The sequence below is a fragment of the Perognathus longimembris genome, chromosome 4 (assembly GCF_023159225.1).
Source record: "Perognathus longimembris pacificus isolate PPM17 chromosome 4, ASM2315922v1, whole genome shotgun sequence".
Taxonomy (NCBI): Eukaryota; Metazoa; Chordata; class Mammalia; order Rodentia; family Heteromyidae; genus Perognathus; species Perognathus longimembris.
The window spans coordinates 25,505,537-25,522,258 of NC_063164.1; the positions used below are offsets into that span (position 1 = coordinate 25,505,537).

At 45.5% G+C, this 16,722-nt stretch overlaps 1 protein-coding gene across 4 annotated transcripts in view; it reads right to left on the reverse strand.

Moving 5' to 3' along the window:
- Positions 1-16,722, reverse strand: part of Nrp2 (neuropilin 2) — a 125,538-nt gene that overhangs the window by 94,313 nt on the left and 14,503 nt on the right. For all 4 annotated transcript variants that reach the window (XM_048344898.1, XM_048344897.1, XM_048344899.1 and 1 more), the window contains exon 2: positions 15,335-15,512. In XM_048344898.1, the coding sequence (XP_048200855.1) occupies positions 15,335-15,512 (178 nt within the window). The remainder of the gene's footprint in view (positions 1-15,334; positions 15,513-16,722) is intronic.

Consider the following 16,722-nt stretch of genomic DNA (forward strand, 5'->3'; position numbering starts at 1 on the left):
CTCCCTCCCTCCCTTCCTTCTGTGTGTGTGTGTGTGTGTGTGTGTGTGTGTGTGTGTCTATGTGCATGTGCACCAGTAATGGGGCCTGAACTCAGGGCCTGAGCTCTACCCCTCAGCTTTTATATTCAAGGCTTGCAGTCTACTACTTGAGCAATACCTCTCCTTCTGGCTTTCTGGTGATAAACTAGACATAAGAGTCTCACAGACTTTCCTGCCTTAGCTGGCCTCAAACTGCAATCCTTAGATTTTAGCCACTGCAATCCTTAGATTTTCACCTCCTGAGTACCGAGGATGATATGCACGAGCCATGATCACCCAGATTCTTATTTCTTTAATGGCTATGACTGTCTTCTGGAACAGTCTTGTGTATGTGTGTATCTCTCTGTTTATGGCCCATCTCCTGCAGCAGACAGCAAGCACCTTGGGCAAGGACTTGTCTAGTCTCTTTCAGATTTGGAATACTCGCCTGGTACCTGGCATAGAAGAGGGGTCAATGTTGATGACACTGACAATGTGCAGAGTGAATAAATGGATAAGAAACTTGAGGTTGGTGCTGTTGTTAAGATGTGCTTGGTGGCAACACTTTGAAGGGTTTGATGGGTTGCTCCATGTGCTAGCCTCTACCTTTGTACCCCAACACATTCCATGAGCTATTCTGGTTATATCTGAAAACATAAATGTTGCCTCGCTACACAAAAAAAAAGAACCCACGAATATAACATTTTGCAGGGAAGAAACAGCTCATATCGTGCTGACAGCATTTTCACTATTAGCGGCAAACAAATCAACTATAATTAAAATGCTGTCAAAGTGATTTGAGAATTTTCTCACACTTTCAAAGTTCCATATTTCATGAGTAGATTATCCAGGCCAGAGAATTTACCACCTCCTGGAGTGCCTTTCTTCCAGGAAGCTCAAAGATGATGACAAACACTATCTTATTAATCCTGATATTAAAATCTGCAGGGGAAAATCGGAGGAAAAGCCACCACTGTCATGTGCAAGTTGCCAACGAAGAAGCTACTGAAGATAGAAAGAGGCTATGGGGTGGGTGTTCATGGTGCTCAGCTCTCTGGTCAAATCAGGCCCAAAGCCAGGGCACCTGCTCTTGGGCTCAGCCTTTTTGGAGAAACCTACTTGCTGTCTCATCTTGTCTTTTAAGAAGTACATTTTATTTCTTTATACTACTACCTTTTGTTGGTACCACTCATAAAGAAGCTAGCATATCAATGGGAAGGGTTCACATTTTAGTGAGAAGTTACTATGTGGGCTCAACTCTGGGTTTAGATATTATATCATTTAACCCTTCTTTAATATGTGTCACATCCTGAGAAGATTGCCCTTCATTAACAGGTGTGGAAACTGAGACTCACAGACTTAAGTTATCCAACCACCAGTGGCTCATACTTTGAATCCTAGCTACTCAGAGGATCGAGGTTTAAAGCTAACCTGGGTAAGAAAGTTCATGAGACTCTTTCTTATCTCCAGAAGTGGAGGTGTAGCTAAAGTGGTAAAGTACTAGGCTTGAGCAGAAAAAGCTAAAGAAGAGCCCCCAGGGTATGAGTTCAAGCCCCAGGACTGGTGTACACAGACAAACACACAGACAGGCAGAAAAACAAACAAAGTAACTAAACACCAACATTATACCCAATGTCATGATGTGGAATGGCAGTCAGAAGCTGGTTCTCATCTCTCCCTTTGCCTCATTGAATGAAAACCTTAGAGCCATGGAAAATCCAGATTTCCAGAGAGCCTCATAAACAGAAGGAAACCTTTGGTCTCAGGTTTCAATAAAATGGGCAGAATGTATGCAAGGGATTTCACCAAATCTTGCTCTTTTTACCTAGCCCTCTGTTTAAACAAAGCCTGCAGGATGTGCCAAAATTCACAGACAAATCACCAAGAGCAACAGCAAGCTTCGAAAGGCATAGTCTCAAGATTCACACAGTAGAAATCTAGCTTGTAAATGTTCAGATGGGATCACATATTAATTTTTCTAAGTGTAGTATTTTTATAAGCGAATGTGCACCCATATGTGAACATATGGCCCACAGAGTGAGAAAAATAGGATCCTGGCTATTTATACGCTCTTAAAGTATCATCCACATATACTGCAATCCACACATTTCCAGCAAAGTCCACACGAGAGTCTCGCTGACTGAGACCCCCTGTGATTGTACACTGAAATTGTGTGTGAAGACATGCATTTTCCTAGGAAAGGAGTCTAGGATAACACAAACCTGAAATTAATATTACACAAAAACTTATCTGTCCAGAAAAGTATGGGACCCTAAGGAGTGTAACAGGTGGGCTCCATGGCCTGCTTCAGCTAGTCTCAGTCACTTGCTAGTGGTGCATAACAAGTCAGGCCAGGGTTTGGGAGGAATATTCAGGCTCAACCCAGTGCCAGATGCCTAAGAAACCCTGCCTATTTTTGTCACCATTGTTCAACAAGACAGGTTTGGGGAGAAAGAAGAGTTACATAGACCAGGCTCTCTGGAAACTTGATACATGATGACATACCAAGTGGCAGTTACAGTCCTAGTGTCCCCAACCTCCCAAGCATTGGGGCTGGGTTTCCACAAATCCACCGCTCACACAAATCCTTCAGCTGAGTCTTGGGGAGATTTTTACCTTAGTCTTGTGTTTGTGAGCCCAGGTGGTGGAACCAACCTGCCAGGCTCCTCTACTGTTCCTCCACTCGATGGGCACTCACCCTCCCCACTGCGTGTGAGCTCCCCCTCATCTCACCATGACAGCTCCATGAGTAGCTGTGACTTAGGTGCCATTAATGCCACATTATTTATCTAACTCTCAGGCCACAAATGGTTCTCAAACTCTCATTTGCATATCCGCATCAGTGCCCGGTGTCTTTTTTCATAGCAATTGTTTACATTTTTCTTCCTTTTTTTTTTCTCCCCTTCTTACCACAAATCTCTAATATTGGACACTTTTTATTTGTAACCACCTCAGAGCCAGTTACCACAGCTTCTTTAGAAAGGAGGAAATCTGACCACCAGCCAAGGAAGCATGCACAGAGAATAACCCAAAACAAACGGGGGGAGGGTGGGTTATTCTAAAAAATAAATAAATAAAACAAATCAAAACAAAAAAAACATTGAAGGCAAGAAAATGGAAACTACAAATAATATCTATTTATAATCCCTGATTGTGTTTTCCGCAGAAGCCCCTGGGATGGTGGAGAGGGCCCTGTCCCATTGTTTTTTTGTGGAGCAGGCTGCCAAGAACACACTCAACGTGAGGAAGGAGACTGCTCCGGACAGGCTGTTTGATAAATGTCACTAGATGAACTTTCAGAGAATTGAGGGCATACAACAAAGCGTCCAGCACTTCTGCCCTGCCCCTGTGGGTGAATGCCACTTGCCCCTCACTGTCCTGGTACATTCCTAAGGCCTCACAGCCGCAGATCTGCCGGCTCCTGGACCAGTGAGCATGCTGGCAGTTGCTTGGAGGGACTGTGTTTGCTTATGTAAGGAATGGTTTTCTAGGCAACGAGGGCCAGTGGGAAGTTCAAGGTCTGCAGATAAGCTGTTTTCAGCACTACTGTCCACCTTCTTTTAGTTTGCTCTGCATCTACGGGATCCTCACCACCCAGTCAAGTTTGAAGACCCCTTGCCAACATCTTGTTATGCTGCCAGAGTACAGAGTAGGCACGAGGAACCCGCAGTTTATGTCTGTGTGCTTCTTCTCAAGGGTAGCAGTTGCCCTTGATGGTTATATGTTAAGACGAATCCTAGCAGAGCCCAAGACTCATTCAATCATCGATGCTGGCCTGGATCCATCCTACTCCTGTGCGTCAGTTTGCCTCACCTCATAAACGGGTGCAGCCATCCTGCCTCTGTGTCTCCCAGGGCTGACTGGCTGGGGTATAAGGCAACAGGTAACCATTGAGGGGAGATCAGAACACGTCATCCTGGGGCCCTGGTGTTCTGGCAGCATCTCTCCACTTGGCAGAGTGAACTGTTCCTGTGGGATGGGCATTCACACTAACTTGTGGCTCCCTGAGGACCCAATTGTGAGAGCAAAATCAGAACCACCCCATCTGTCCGAAAAAATGGGAGCCTGCTGGGAACAGAGGTGTGCTAGGCATCAGGGAGCCAATCATGGCATAACACAAGTCCTGTTAGGGTTTCTTTTTAAACCAGGGGTCTTAGGCTTCCAGTCTTCTTTTCACCCTTTCTGCTAGTACCCACAAAAGTCAGCAGACACAAAGCTTGTCAGAAAAACATCCCCTGTAGGAAGTCCAAGCAGGGGACAACTGGGTGGGGAGGAGGTGGCAAGTGTGACAGCATGATTTTGGATCTTACAAAGCTCAGAGTGTCTCCAGGCTCCAGGGACAAAACTTGTCACCACGGTGTAAAAAGCACTGGGGTGTGGAAATGATAGACCCACACTAATGTCCAGGCAGGAAGGGGCTGCTGCCACACCAGGGTGGACATTCTGAATATAGCTCTTAGTGGCCACTCAGCTGGAACGGCTTCCTCTTCTCCAAGTGTCACTTGGAGACTGCGTCCGGATGCTGTGTCATGAAGTGTCATGGCTTCCAGGATACAGAGCTGCTCTAGTTCCAGCAGTGAGTGGCCCAGCCCTGGCCTTAACCTGCCATAGAAATGCACCTGCTGTGCTAAAAGGATCAGGCAGGGACTTGCTGGTGACAGAAGTAGCCAAGGGTGGGAAAATATTGGGAACTTTGGGTGCAAAAGGTGTTGGAGCAGGATGGTGTGGTGTAAGTCAGACTGAAAGATCTCTTATTTATCCCATGGTCAGAAGCAGCCTGTTTTTGTCTGTGGAACTGCTGGCTGGCTGGTTACCATATTGCAGAGACCAGCAGGGCCTCACAGTGTGGGAGAGGCATTAGTGCCAGGGATGAGCTGTAAAAGCCACATGTGGATAAGGGCCTGAGTGGGAAGAGTACAGCAGCCCAGAGTCCCCAGAAGAGAAATCGATGCCCTAATACTTAACTAGCAGCCTGCCCTGAGCTAGGACCCTACAGCTTGGACCTCAGCCTCCCATTGTGAAAGACCCCACCCTTACCCCATGTCCTAACACTTCCTTAATCTCCCACTGCTCTTCCAAGGGTTGATACAGAGATAAATCACTTTGAACTTTCAGATGAAAGGTGCAGTATAAAATCTGAGGTCTCATCAACGGTAATTGTTACGGTAATTATTTTAATGATAATAATGACGATAATGGGAAGAGGAGGTTGGGGTAGAGACAAACCTCCTACCTTGAGACAAAGGAAAAAAAAAAACCTCCTCCATGAATACCTGTTTCCAGGAACACCACATGCTTCCTTGGGCTCCTAGCCTACCACCGTCCCTCTCCAACTGCCAATCCCTGGGCTGAAATATTATTTACTCCTTTCCTTTGCAATAAAACAATTATTTGTTCCACAGTTTTCCCCCTCACTCACCCTCTGGTATGTCTAGCTCAGTCCTGACAGCTCAGCCATGGACTGTTTACACGTCTCGCTCACTGCCCAGAATCTGGTTCAGCTCCATTGACACTAAAGGCAGGAGAATTCTCTGTGTGTGAGGAATCAATTACTTCCGCTGACACTCCATTACTGGCCTTCACGTCTCCAGATTCCAGACAGAGAATGAAGGTGGTGCTAGGAGGACTGGTTATTTGAAAAGGCGGGGGTGAGGGGGTGGGGGAGGTGGGTGACAGGGGTGCAGATGGAGACTATTGACTAAGTCAGGCCTCTGGCTCATCCTGAAAGAAACAGAAAGACCTCTTTCCCTTGATGGCCTCACTAGCATCCGCCAGTGACTATGTGGCAGGAAGAAGGAAAGAAAAGGAATAGAAAGAAGAGGAAAGGACATGCTTGTCATGCCTATCTCAAGAAATCAGGGGCCCCAAATAACTGAGCAGAAGGAGGGGATGACACTCTAGGTATGCTGACACTAGTCAGTCACAGGTATGAGGAAGGGCTTTGGAATCCTAGGCTTCCATCCTGCTCTGCCTTATATCTGTGTGGTTTCCCAGTGCCTCTGTATTACCATCCGTTTAATGGGAATAATAGGAGTCTAGCTTCATACTTTGTTGTGAGAGTTAAATGTGGTTAGTACCTGATGTCTCTAAGAGCTCCTTAAATGTTTTCTACTGTTACCTAACTGACAATTTACTCATAATCCCTGCACGCACTCACGCACATGCGTGCACACACATAGTCAAGTCCCTAAACAGAGCACACCAAAAATTTTTTTAAAAAATATACATAATATACTGCGTGCTGGTGATGGCTCATGCCGATAATCCTAGCTACTCAGGAGGCTATCCTAGTTATCGCAGGAGAAGATCTGATGATCGGGGTTCAAAATCAGCCCAGGCAGGAAAGTTCATGAGACTCTTATCTGCAGTAAACTTCTCAAAGAAAGCTAGAAGTAAACCTGTGGCTCATGTGATAAGAGTACCAACCTCAAGCAAAAATGCTCAGGTAGGGACAGTACATATGCCCTGAGTTCAAGCCCCAGGACTGGCACAAAAAAACACAAAATCTATCTATCATCTACCAATTAATTGGTTGATCAATTTAATATAATAGTATACATAAGATATAAATAACTTGTAATTTATATATACTATACACATAATAAATAGTATATATTTTATGCATTGCCAAGATATTTGGCTACAAAACTAGGGAAAAAAAACTTTAAAATATCATGGGTCCTTTCTTTGAATGTATAAAATCCCATACCATCCTCCAAAACCTAAGCCCAATCCACATTTATTTTCTTCCTTTTTAAATGTAATGTTTGACCCAGCTAACATTTTTTTCCAGGAATTTTTCCTTCTAGGAAAAAAAATGGTTGATAATCTAAATTACATACAACTTTTATCCTGCCATCAACTGAAGTGAGGTATCCTTAATATAATAAAGGACAATTATGGGAAGTTTCTCTAGAAGAAATAATAAGGGAAGCATGCATATATATGTATATATATATGCTTATATTTTTTCTGGGATGATTGGAATGGAATGGAATTAAATTATCTCTGAGTTTCTCTTTATCTAAAGATTTAAATCCCCTTGCTACTAAAAAAAGACAAAACAAAGTGACTGTGCTTTTTTCCCCACTCCCTACAGGACTCATGACTACAAGAAAACCCACAAATCTCTTTTAAGAAAAACCTAATGTCTTGACTTGTGTCTTTCTGGTTCTCTGCTTCATCCCCTCCACACCTGGAGTGCCCACTGAATTTCTTAAGACAGGCTTCCCAGCCGGTGTAATTAGATAGGAGAATTACAAAGTGTTACATGGGGTGAGATGTGGGCCCTTTGGGATCTCTGAGTTTCAAGAAGGTGCCAGGGTTGAGAGGCAGAACAAGTGGGATTGTGCATGATAAAATCTCCAGTGATTTTCTCAATCAGAAGATAAAACACATTGTTAAGAAAGACATTCACTGTGAAGCTTGCATTGAGAGGGTTGGGATTGCAACATCGCATATTTAAAAACAAACTGCCAAAAATAACCCTTGTCCCAACTGCACTTTAACCTTGGTAAGAAGAGAACAATCTGTGGGTTGTTGTTTTTTATTTCCTCTCTCTCTCTCTGCTCCTTGGGTGCGCTGAGGTTGCTGGGTGGAGTCCTGGGTTGGGTCTGGGTCAGCAGCTAGCTGGGTTAGCAGGACTGTGGGCTTTACTGTGCCAGTACCCAGAGGCCAGTCTGCTTCTGTCATCAAAGGACTGCTGCAAATTCAGTCAGGTACTGGGACCCCTTGCTGCTTCCTCTGGGGAACAGGAACAGTTCTTGGGTGGGCAGGCAGGATATGTGTCCTAGGTCACGAGGAATCAACCCGTGGCTCTCTCCTGAGTGAGTGCACGTCACCCTCTTGCACCACAGAGAACTCTTGCTCTGTTCTGCTGGCTTTCGAGAGACTTCCGTAAGCCACACCCCCTAATGGGGTGGTATGGCCTTCTGTCATCTACTCATAGGGAAGAGAAGTGGATTCTGAGTCTGTGTAGGAGTAATGAAGTAGAAGAGCTTAATCCAGCCTGGCCACCAAACCCAGAAACCCGGGACATATGGGTATGAGGTACTAGAGGCCCTATAATGGCAGGGAAGGTGGAGGCAGCAAAGTCCCTGTAATGTCAGACCTTCCTGCTTCCTGACCACAGCCCCTCTTCTAGGGAGATGGTGGAAGTCACCTGGCCAGGAAAGAAAATTAAATAGCATTGCCAAGGAACCTGTGCCAGGAAGCAGTTTGTATTACTAAGTCACAAGAATTGTCTCTCTTGCTCTGCCCTTATAACACTCACAGGAAAGGAAGTCAAGCACAGCCATGTTCAATGACTGTTCCCCAAAGCTTTGAGACTATTGCCTTCCAGTCATTGAGTATATGAGTCTCCACCTTGAGCACCTGCCATGCACACACTCCTGGCTAATTTCTTCCAGATCCTTGCAAGTCATTGTCTCCTTCAGGAAGCCTTCCTGAGTCGCCTATCTAGGCTGCATCTGGATGCTGTGGGCTCAGTCCTATATCATGTTCTGGCCATAGCACACAGTGTGGGTATGGGTAATTAGGAGGCAGGGAGCACAAGGGTAAAGAATACTGATTAAAAAGGAGAATATTTGACTTTATGTCCTGAAGGCAAAAACTTAGACCAGTTGCTTCACTCCTTTAAGCTAAGTTTCATGGGCAAAGAGGAAGGCGTAGCACCTTACCACAGCTTCCTTGTGAGTTTTACATGAGATAGTATGAAGTGCTCTGCAGAGGTAGGGCTCAGAGGTCCTTGCCTCGCTGGGCCAGCTGTCCAGGCATTTGCATCTTTATGTTTGACTCGCTAAACCCAGAGCTCTATGCGGCCAACGGTACTCATCACAATATTCCCAATGCTGTCATCAAGCTTGCCACCTAACAGGTACTTTATAGCCATTTTCTAAGGAAGGGATGCATGACCCATGGCCATTTTGTAAGTGTTGGATCCAAGTCACAGAATGGCATGGACATTTAGCACAGTTCTATCCTCTTTGAATTCATTATATGACCTCCTCAAATGATTGAGTGGGGAAGAAAGGTCTACCTGTCTTCCAATGCAGATAGATTAACAACATGCCTCCCTAGGCTCCGACATCACCAGTATAAAACTCCCACTAAAGCAACTACAAAGTGCACAAGAAATGAAGAGATAGTCTGTGCCCTTGGGGAACTTACATGCTCAGAACATAAGATGACCTCACAAAAGCAAGCGCATCAGGGTGATATAACACTATAGGAGTTTGGAGTAGGGGTTGGCAAAGGAGAGCTAGAGGGAGTAAGGACCTCACGGGAAGAGGAGAGGACAGAGGAGAGGGAGAGAAAAAGATGGTGAATTCTGGGGACTTGGGCCTGAGCAAATGTAAGATTGTACCTGGCTGTTGTCTGGAAGTGGAAGTATGAATAAAGTGGTAGAGTACCAGCTTTAATCCTGAAAGCAGAAGGAAATGCTGATGGTTGGGTATGGAGGGGGCCATTGGATTATTATGATCTGATATCTTTCCTCTGTTCACTGTGCTTAGTTTATCAAGCTGGGAAACAGCTGCCTTCCTTAAAATATGGCCCCTAATGTGGGAGAAACAGACACATCTGCTAAGACTTGGGTCCCTTGGCTGTAATTGAACACAAAAGAAACTTGTTCATCTTGGAGAGTTAGCCAGTAGCCAGATATCCAAAACCCTAGTCAGAATGTGGGAGTGGGTGATCAGAAGAAAAGGTTATGAACATTGTAGTCAATGCTGAGATCTTTTGCTCTCGTACTTGGCTACCTGGGGTTGCTCCCCAGTCCTTACTCAGCCCTGACCTTGGCTGATGGAAGCCAACTAGAACTACAGGCTTTGGGATTACAGTGGTTTAGGGGAAAATATGGACTCCCCCAAGACTCAAGCTTTCCAATAGACAGCAAGACCTCTAGAAGGAAGACCTCCTGATACCAAATTGGTACACACAAAAAGGTGAAAGCAAGTCAGAGAGGAAGGCTATAGGAGGTGGGTCTACTCATAGCAGGAAGTGACAGCAAGAAAACAAGTAGAAACTTGTCCCAAACTTCCCCATGACTAACTAAGTACAAAGGCGCTAACACAGATGCTAATCTTGCAAAGTAGTTATTTCCCAAGTTTTGCAGATGGGGAAACTGGATGTTTAAAAGGTTATCAAAAACTCAAAATCTGGGGCTGGGGATATGGCCTAGTGGCAAGAGTGCCTGCCTCATATACATGAGGCCCTGGGTTCGATTCCCCAGCACCACATATACCGAAAATGGCCAGAAGTGGCGCTGTGGCTCAAGTGGCAGAGTGCTAGCCTTGAGCAAAAAGAAGCCAGGGACAGTGCTCAGGCCCTGAGTCCAAGCCCAGGACTGGCCAAAAAAAAAAAAAAAAAACTCAAAATCTAAACTGATCCAAATAGGACATTACCCAGACATTGTCAAACACACACACACACACACACACACACAGATTTTAGAACTAGAATCTTGATCCATCAAGAAAAAAAATAGTTGACTCCCTTTAAGTGTTGATTTTTGTTTAAGAAGATATGGAAGAGTAGCACATAATTTATAACGTTCCCTATCAGAAACTTAAACAATAACAACAACAGCAACCTCTTGGCTGGGTATTGAAGTACATACTATAAACCCAGCTACTCTGGAAGCAGAGGTAGGGGGAATCACAATTGCAGGCTGGCCTGGGCAAAAGTGTAAGACCCTATCTGAAAAACAAACTGAGAGCAAATGGTTGGGGGCGCGAGTCAAATCACAGAGTGCTTGCCTAGCAAGCACAAAACCCTGAGTTTAATCTCTAGATTACCAAGAAAGAGCTTTGGGGACTTCAAAGGAGTATATTCTAGTAATTCACATTGGAATACTATTGTTCAATAATGATCCTTTTGAGATAAATAAGATAGTTTTGCACTGAAAATAACATGAAATCACTAGTGTTGACCTAACTTCCTTGTGAGTCCTTAAGAAATATTCTTTTGAGTTGGGTGCTGGTGGTTCACACTTGTAAATCCTTGCTACTCAGGAGGCTGAGATCTGAGGATATCAGTTCAAAACCAGTCTGCGGAAGAAAAGTCTATAAAGACTCCTATCTCTAATTAACAACTCAAATGCTAGAAGTATGATTCAAGAGGTAGAGTACCAGCCTTGAGCAAAAAATACAAGTAAGAGTGCAAGGCGCTGTGTTCAAGTCTCAGTACCAACACAGACAAGAAATATTCTTTTGGGTCTTTCTAGTGGCTTTGGCACTTTGTGGAAATGTTTTTCAAGACATAGATGTAGAAATGACCAATTATGAAAAAGACCTAGGTTCTTGATTTTGGTTCTATTTGGTTTAGCCTCTGTAATGGGGGCCTGCTTGGCCTGATTGAAGAGTCACATATAAGCTCTGTATGATATGTGTGTGTTATTAAAGTGTCAAATTTTACAAATGGAAAATTGTGTGTGTGTGTGTGTGTGTGTGTGTGTGTGTGTGTGTGTGCTTCTAAAATCAAATCATCCAACCTACTGGTTGGTGACTCAAGTCAAAAGCCTCTGTTTCCTTAGGCACCAGCCTCCCAGTATTCTCTTCTCCTTGGGAGACCAAGTAAGTGGCTTCTCTTTGTTTGACCAGATAGCCTGGAGCCCTGTCCTTTTGTCCCTCAGCACTGAGCAAGCCACAGTGGACTTCCGGTTTCTTCCAGGAGCTGCTACCCAGGTTTTGGGACAGCCTGTGGGCATTCAGGGCTGGGCTCCTGGTGGAGGGTAAGGGAGGAGTCAGGGTAGCTCACCAGCAATGGCAGCCTTGGGTTTGCCCTGACTCAGACAACACTTAGTCAGTGAGTGAAATTTTCCTAGCAGACAGCAAGCTTCAGTGGAACAAAATGAACAAGCTGCGGTCAGGGGAAAGATCTGTCTGGGGTTTGCTCAGCAAAGTAACACTTTGGGATGGAGACTTCAAAGTACAGATAACCAAGACATTTTGGGGCTATATCCCAGGAGAACCCTTCACATCAGGTCCCAGGGCCAGATTAGTGGGCAATCTTTGCTGTTAATCCTGCACACAGAAAGAAGAAGAGAAAACACTGGGACAGGCATGTTGAGCTAGGCTTTTCCTGCCTTTCTTCCTCATTTTTTCCTTCCTGCCAGGGTGGTTCAGAATGCTAGCTTTTTGCTGTATATGCCCATCAGCAGGACAGTTGAGGAAATTTTCTTTGGGGAAGTATCCACTGTCTAGGCCTTGAAAGCCAAGTCCAACTTGAATCGTGTCTCTGAAATGAAAGGAGAAACCTGGCGGGTTTCCTTTTTCCTGATGCACAAATGAAATGGTGACTGGGCGCAGGTGGCTCACACCTGTAATCCTAACTACTCAGGAGGCTGAAATCTGAGGACTGAGGTTCAAAGCCAGCCAGGAAAGGAAAGTTCATGAGAAATGGAAGTATGGCGCAAGTGGTAGTGCTGTAGCCTTGAGTGAAAAAGCTAAGACACAGCTCTCAGACCCTGTGTTCAAGCCCTAATACTGGCACACACACAAAAAAAAAGAACAGAAAGAGTGAGAGGGAAAGGAAGCAAAAGCAAGTCAGAACTTCCAGGGTTTCAATTAGATTAAATGTTCCTTTTGTTAGAAAGTTAAACAAGGCAGCAGGGAGAGGGAAGCCCATTTATTCTGAGTGCAAATGACCAAGGAAAAAATGTAAAAAAAAAAACAAAACCAAAAATATCCCAAACCCCAAAGCCTTGAAGAGTAAGAGCCAGAGACCAGAGGTGTCCTTCTATATATAAAAATCAGAGAAAGAAGTGGGGGTGGGGGAAGGGAAGGCTGAGTAGAAGAGGCTTGACCCCAAGGAAACCTTCCTGACAATTTGGTGTTGGAAGAAACAGATTCCAGAAAGTTTTTTTTTTTTTTTTTCCGCTGACCTTTGACCTTCTAGGTTGAAGCCAGAAGCCTGGGCTGAAGAGTGGAGAGAAAAACAGGAAGCTACTTAGTGAAGTTGAGAGGCCAGGAGATAACCTGCCACATGCCTGCTTCCTCTCCTCCAGCCTCAGCAATGGCCAGGTCTGTGTCCCCTTTGCTGACAGAGGCTCTAGGGCCTCCTCCTCTCTCCCCAGGGGCTGGAGCTGGTAGGAGAAAGCATGCCCCAGAGCCCAAAGCCAGGTAAGACAATTTTTCTGGCCTTTTCCTGCTTCCCAACTTATTTGAAGCTGTGCTTACTAGCACCCGCAGAGTTCTTCCTTCCCAAAAGCTGGGCCTTTTTCACTCTGCCACCATGAATAAACATAAAACGTCCTCTTAGCAATTTCCTCTGGGGATTCACTGGCATCAGCATAGCTGAATTTGGCCTTCAGTCAGGAGAGGTGCTTAGTCAAATTGCTCTGAGCTCGGCCCCAGCACCCTGTACGTTATGCTTCTGTTTATGCCAACCTTCTGCCACCCACATGCTTTCTTTTTTTTTTTTTTGTTTTGTTTTTTGTTTTTTAGGTTTTTTTTGTTGTTGTTGTTTAGTTTTGTTTTTTGCCAGTCCTGGGCCTTGGACTCAGGGCCTGAGCACTGTCCCTGGCTTCTTTTTGCTCAAGGCTAGCACTCTGCCAACTTGAGCCACAGCGCCACTTCTGGCCATTTTCTATATATGTGGTGCTGGGGAATCGAACTCTTGCCACTAGGCCATATTCCCAGCCCCCACCCACATACTTTCTAAAGAAGCATTGAAAACCAACATTCTGGGGGCAGTTCACTGTCTAGAGAAGTAGAAGTCTTGAGAGACTGAGCCAGCATGTCTAGGGTGTACCTTTAACTGAGAAAAGGGGAACTGATGTCTCCTACTCAGTGTGGCCCTGGGGTTTAGAAACCAGTCTTATGACTACTGGTCACACACAGCATCCGTCTGGGAAACCCTTTGGTTTTCAACGAAGACTACCTCTTGTTAGGGAGAAAAAGCATTCTATAGGTGTAAAGTAGTCCTGGGAGGGCAATAATGACATCAGTTCACTGGGTTTCACAGTCTGGCACTGTTAAAGAGGGGTCTTGTTGAAGACCTGGAGTGGAGTGTTGCCTGCCTCCTTATACCTGTCTCTTACTAATTGTTTAGGATTCACAATGCTTGGTCACAGGAATGCTCAGACTATTTATTAGTCATGTGGGAGCAATGAACATTTATCTGGGTACTTAGACGAGACGCGCCAAGTGCTCATTTGGAGCGAGACTGACCTGACCATTGGTGCATTCCTTTCTGCACAGAAAACTCTCCCCCAACCCTGTACCCGCCCCCCCCCCCGCCTTCTTTCCCTTTCCTTTTTCAACAAGGAAAGCATTTAAGATAGAGCTGAGGAGGATGCACATGTCTGCACGCTTGACTCTGGAATGTTCATGCTTTCCCACCTTAAGTTACAGGGACTTTGGTTTTTAACAGAGCATTTCTAAAGCACTCACTGGTTTTTTTGTTTCTTTTTTTGCCAGTCCTGGGCCTTGGACTCAGGGCCTGAGCACCATCCCTGGCTTCTTCCCGCTCAAGGCTAGCACTCTGCCACCCACAGTGCCCCTTCTGGCCGTTTTCCATATGTGTGGTGCTGGGGAATCGAACTGAGAGCTTCATGTGTAGGAGGCAAGCACTCTTGCCACTAGGCCATATTCCCAGCTGCACTCATTGTTTTATACTCACAAATGTTGTAATGTCCACTTGGCATTACCAGTGCCCACACTTTTCTAAGGTACCTGACTGACTTCATGCCAAGTTGTAAAACCAACTAAGTCTACCTTGGGTTAACTGACTTCACCTCTCTGTGCTGCACTGCAAAATGGAGCTCATGAAGGCACCAGCCTCCCAGGGCCATTGCAAGAAATAAATGCCTTATGATTATTTGTAAAAGAATTAGAACAATGTTGGTTAAAATAAATCCATAAGAGCAGCTTTAAGACTCTCTAACCTAACCTGCATAATAGCTATTAGAAATCAATATGAGTCTCAGACTTGCCCTGACAGACTCAGAGTTGTCTACTCTCTTTCTATAAGATACCAGCTGTGACATAAACTAACAGGCTGACCTCCATGGCTGGAGGCACTGTGACTCTCTACTTGGGTGTCTGGCTCCTGCTTTAGTAAGAAGCTATAGGCCTTTTCCAAGAGGCAGCAGTGAGAATGGAGAGATCTCCAGGGGAAGGTCAATTTGAAAGCCAAGGGGTAGAGTTCTGGTGTCCAACCCCTGCCTCCCATGGCAATTCACTCCTTACCCCCAGCCTCCTCACACAGACTGGGGTGAGAGTTTCCCCTAGTAGCTCTTGGGTGACAGGAGGAAGAGGAGCGAGGGGAGTGGCCATAGATGTGAAACCCCTCTGTTCCTCAGAGCCTTGCTTACTTGCAGTCATGTTTCTCGATTTCAAAGTGAGGGTTGAAGTTGAGGACGATCTTCTGGTTGGGCTCTGGGGCATAGACAACCCACTCGCAGTTCTGGTAGGAGGGATAGTCCTGGGGGTACCCCGGGGATGTGATGTAGCCAGCATCTTTGGAATTCAGGCGCCCTCCACAGGGTGGGTCTGAAAGAGAAAGCAATGCCCAAAGAACTTGAGATATGCTCCAGCCTTCCCCCCCCTGCCCCCCGGCCCCCGCCTCCTCCTCTCCCCCTGGCTGATCACAACTATTTTACAGACCTTTTATGGCAGTCTAGGAGGCTAACCTACTTACTCATTTAGTGGAAGAAATTATTTCAGCTCACATACATACACCCCCCCCACCCAGACACACACACACACACACACACACACACACACACACACACAGAGATATTCTAGAAAATGGTCATAAATATTCTCAATTACATGGCCTAAGATTATAAAAACAAGAAGGTTGTACACTTAACATGCCTGCCTGCCTTTTCCTGTCTGCCCTTCTGGGCCCATCTTTTCCTCATTCGAAACCTCTCATCTCTATCTTTGCCTCATAAATCCTTCATTTTATCCCCTGTCTCCCAGCCGGGCCTAGCTCAGGCAGCCAGCAGCCAGGCTCCAGGAGCTGACAATTGTGGTTTTGTGGTGCCGACCCACAATCAAGCCTGGTAACAATTACACATGGCACAAGGAATCACTTTCAGCTTTGGGCTAGAACAGGCCCTGGAGGGTGATTTCACTTTCTTCTTCTCCTTTTTTTTTTTCTTTTTAAGAAAGAAAAAAATAACAGCCCTCCCCACCCAAACATTTAATTCCGCACACACCACAAAGCTGATTTATTATTTCATTATTGAGTGGAGTGAAAAAAAAATCTCTACTGGAGAATTCATTGGCTCTGATCTCAGAATTACCTACAAAGGTGCTTTGTGCTGAACGGGCTGGCGATATTTTCTGTGCTTTCTTGCCTACTGTCATTCCTGCCTGGTTGCCACCACCAGGGTGTACTGCTGCTTTGTCCAGCCGGGAGCAGCTGCTTCACAGGCAGTGTCTAGGGGAGACCTGGGCTCCCTCTGGGCTCCCCCTTCCTGCAGTGCCTGGCTAGAGGCAAATAGCTCAGTGGGCCAGGAGGGCAGGGACGACCTTCAAAGGCAGAAATGGTGGGAGATGACATTTGAAGAAGCCCCATCCATTTTGGAGTGAAATTCTGAGATCCCTAGTAGGGGGTTCTTGGGGAATGGGAGGGGTTTTGCTTAATACCACCACCACAGTTAGAACAGAGAGGCACGGAAGCCAGGGAAATATTCAGGAGCCTCTTGGAGACCTTCCTGAGTTGTGTGAGTCTCTGAGCATCAATCACGAT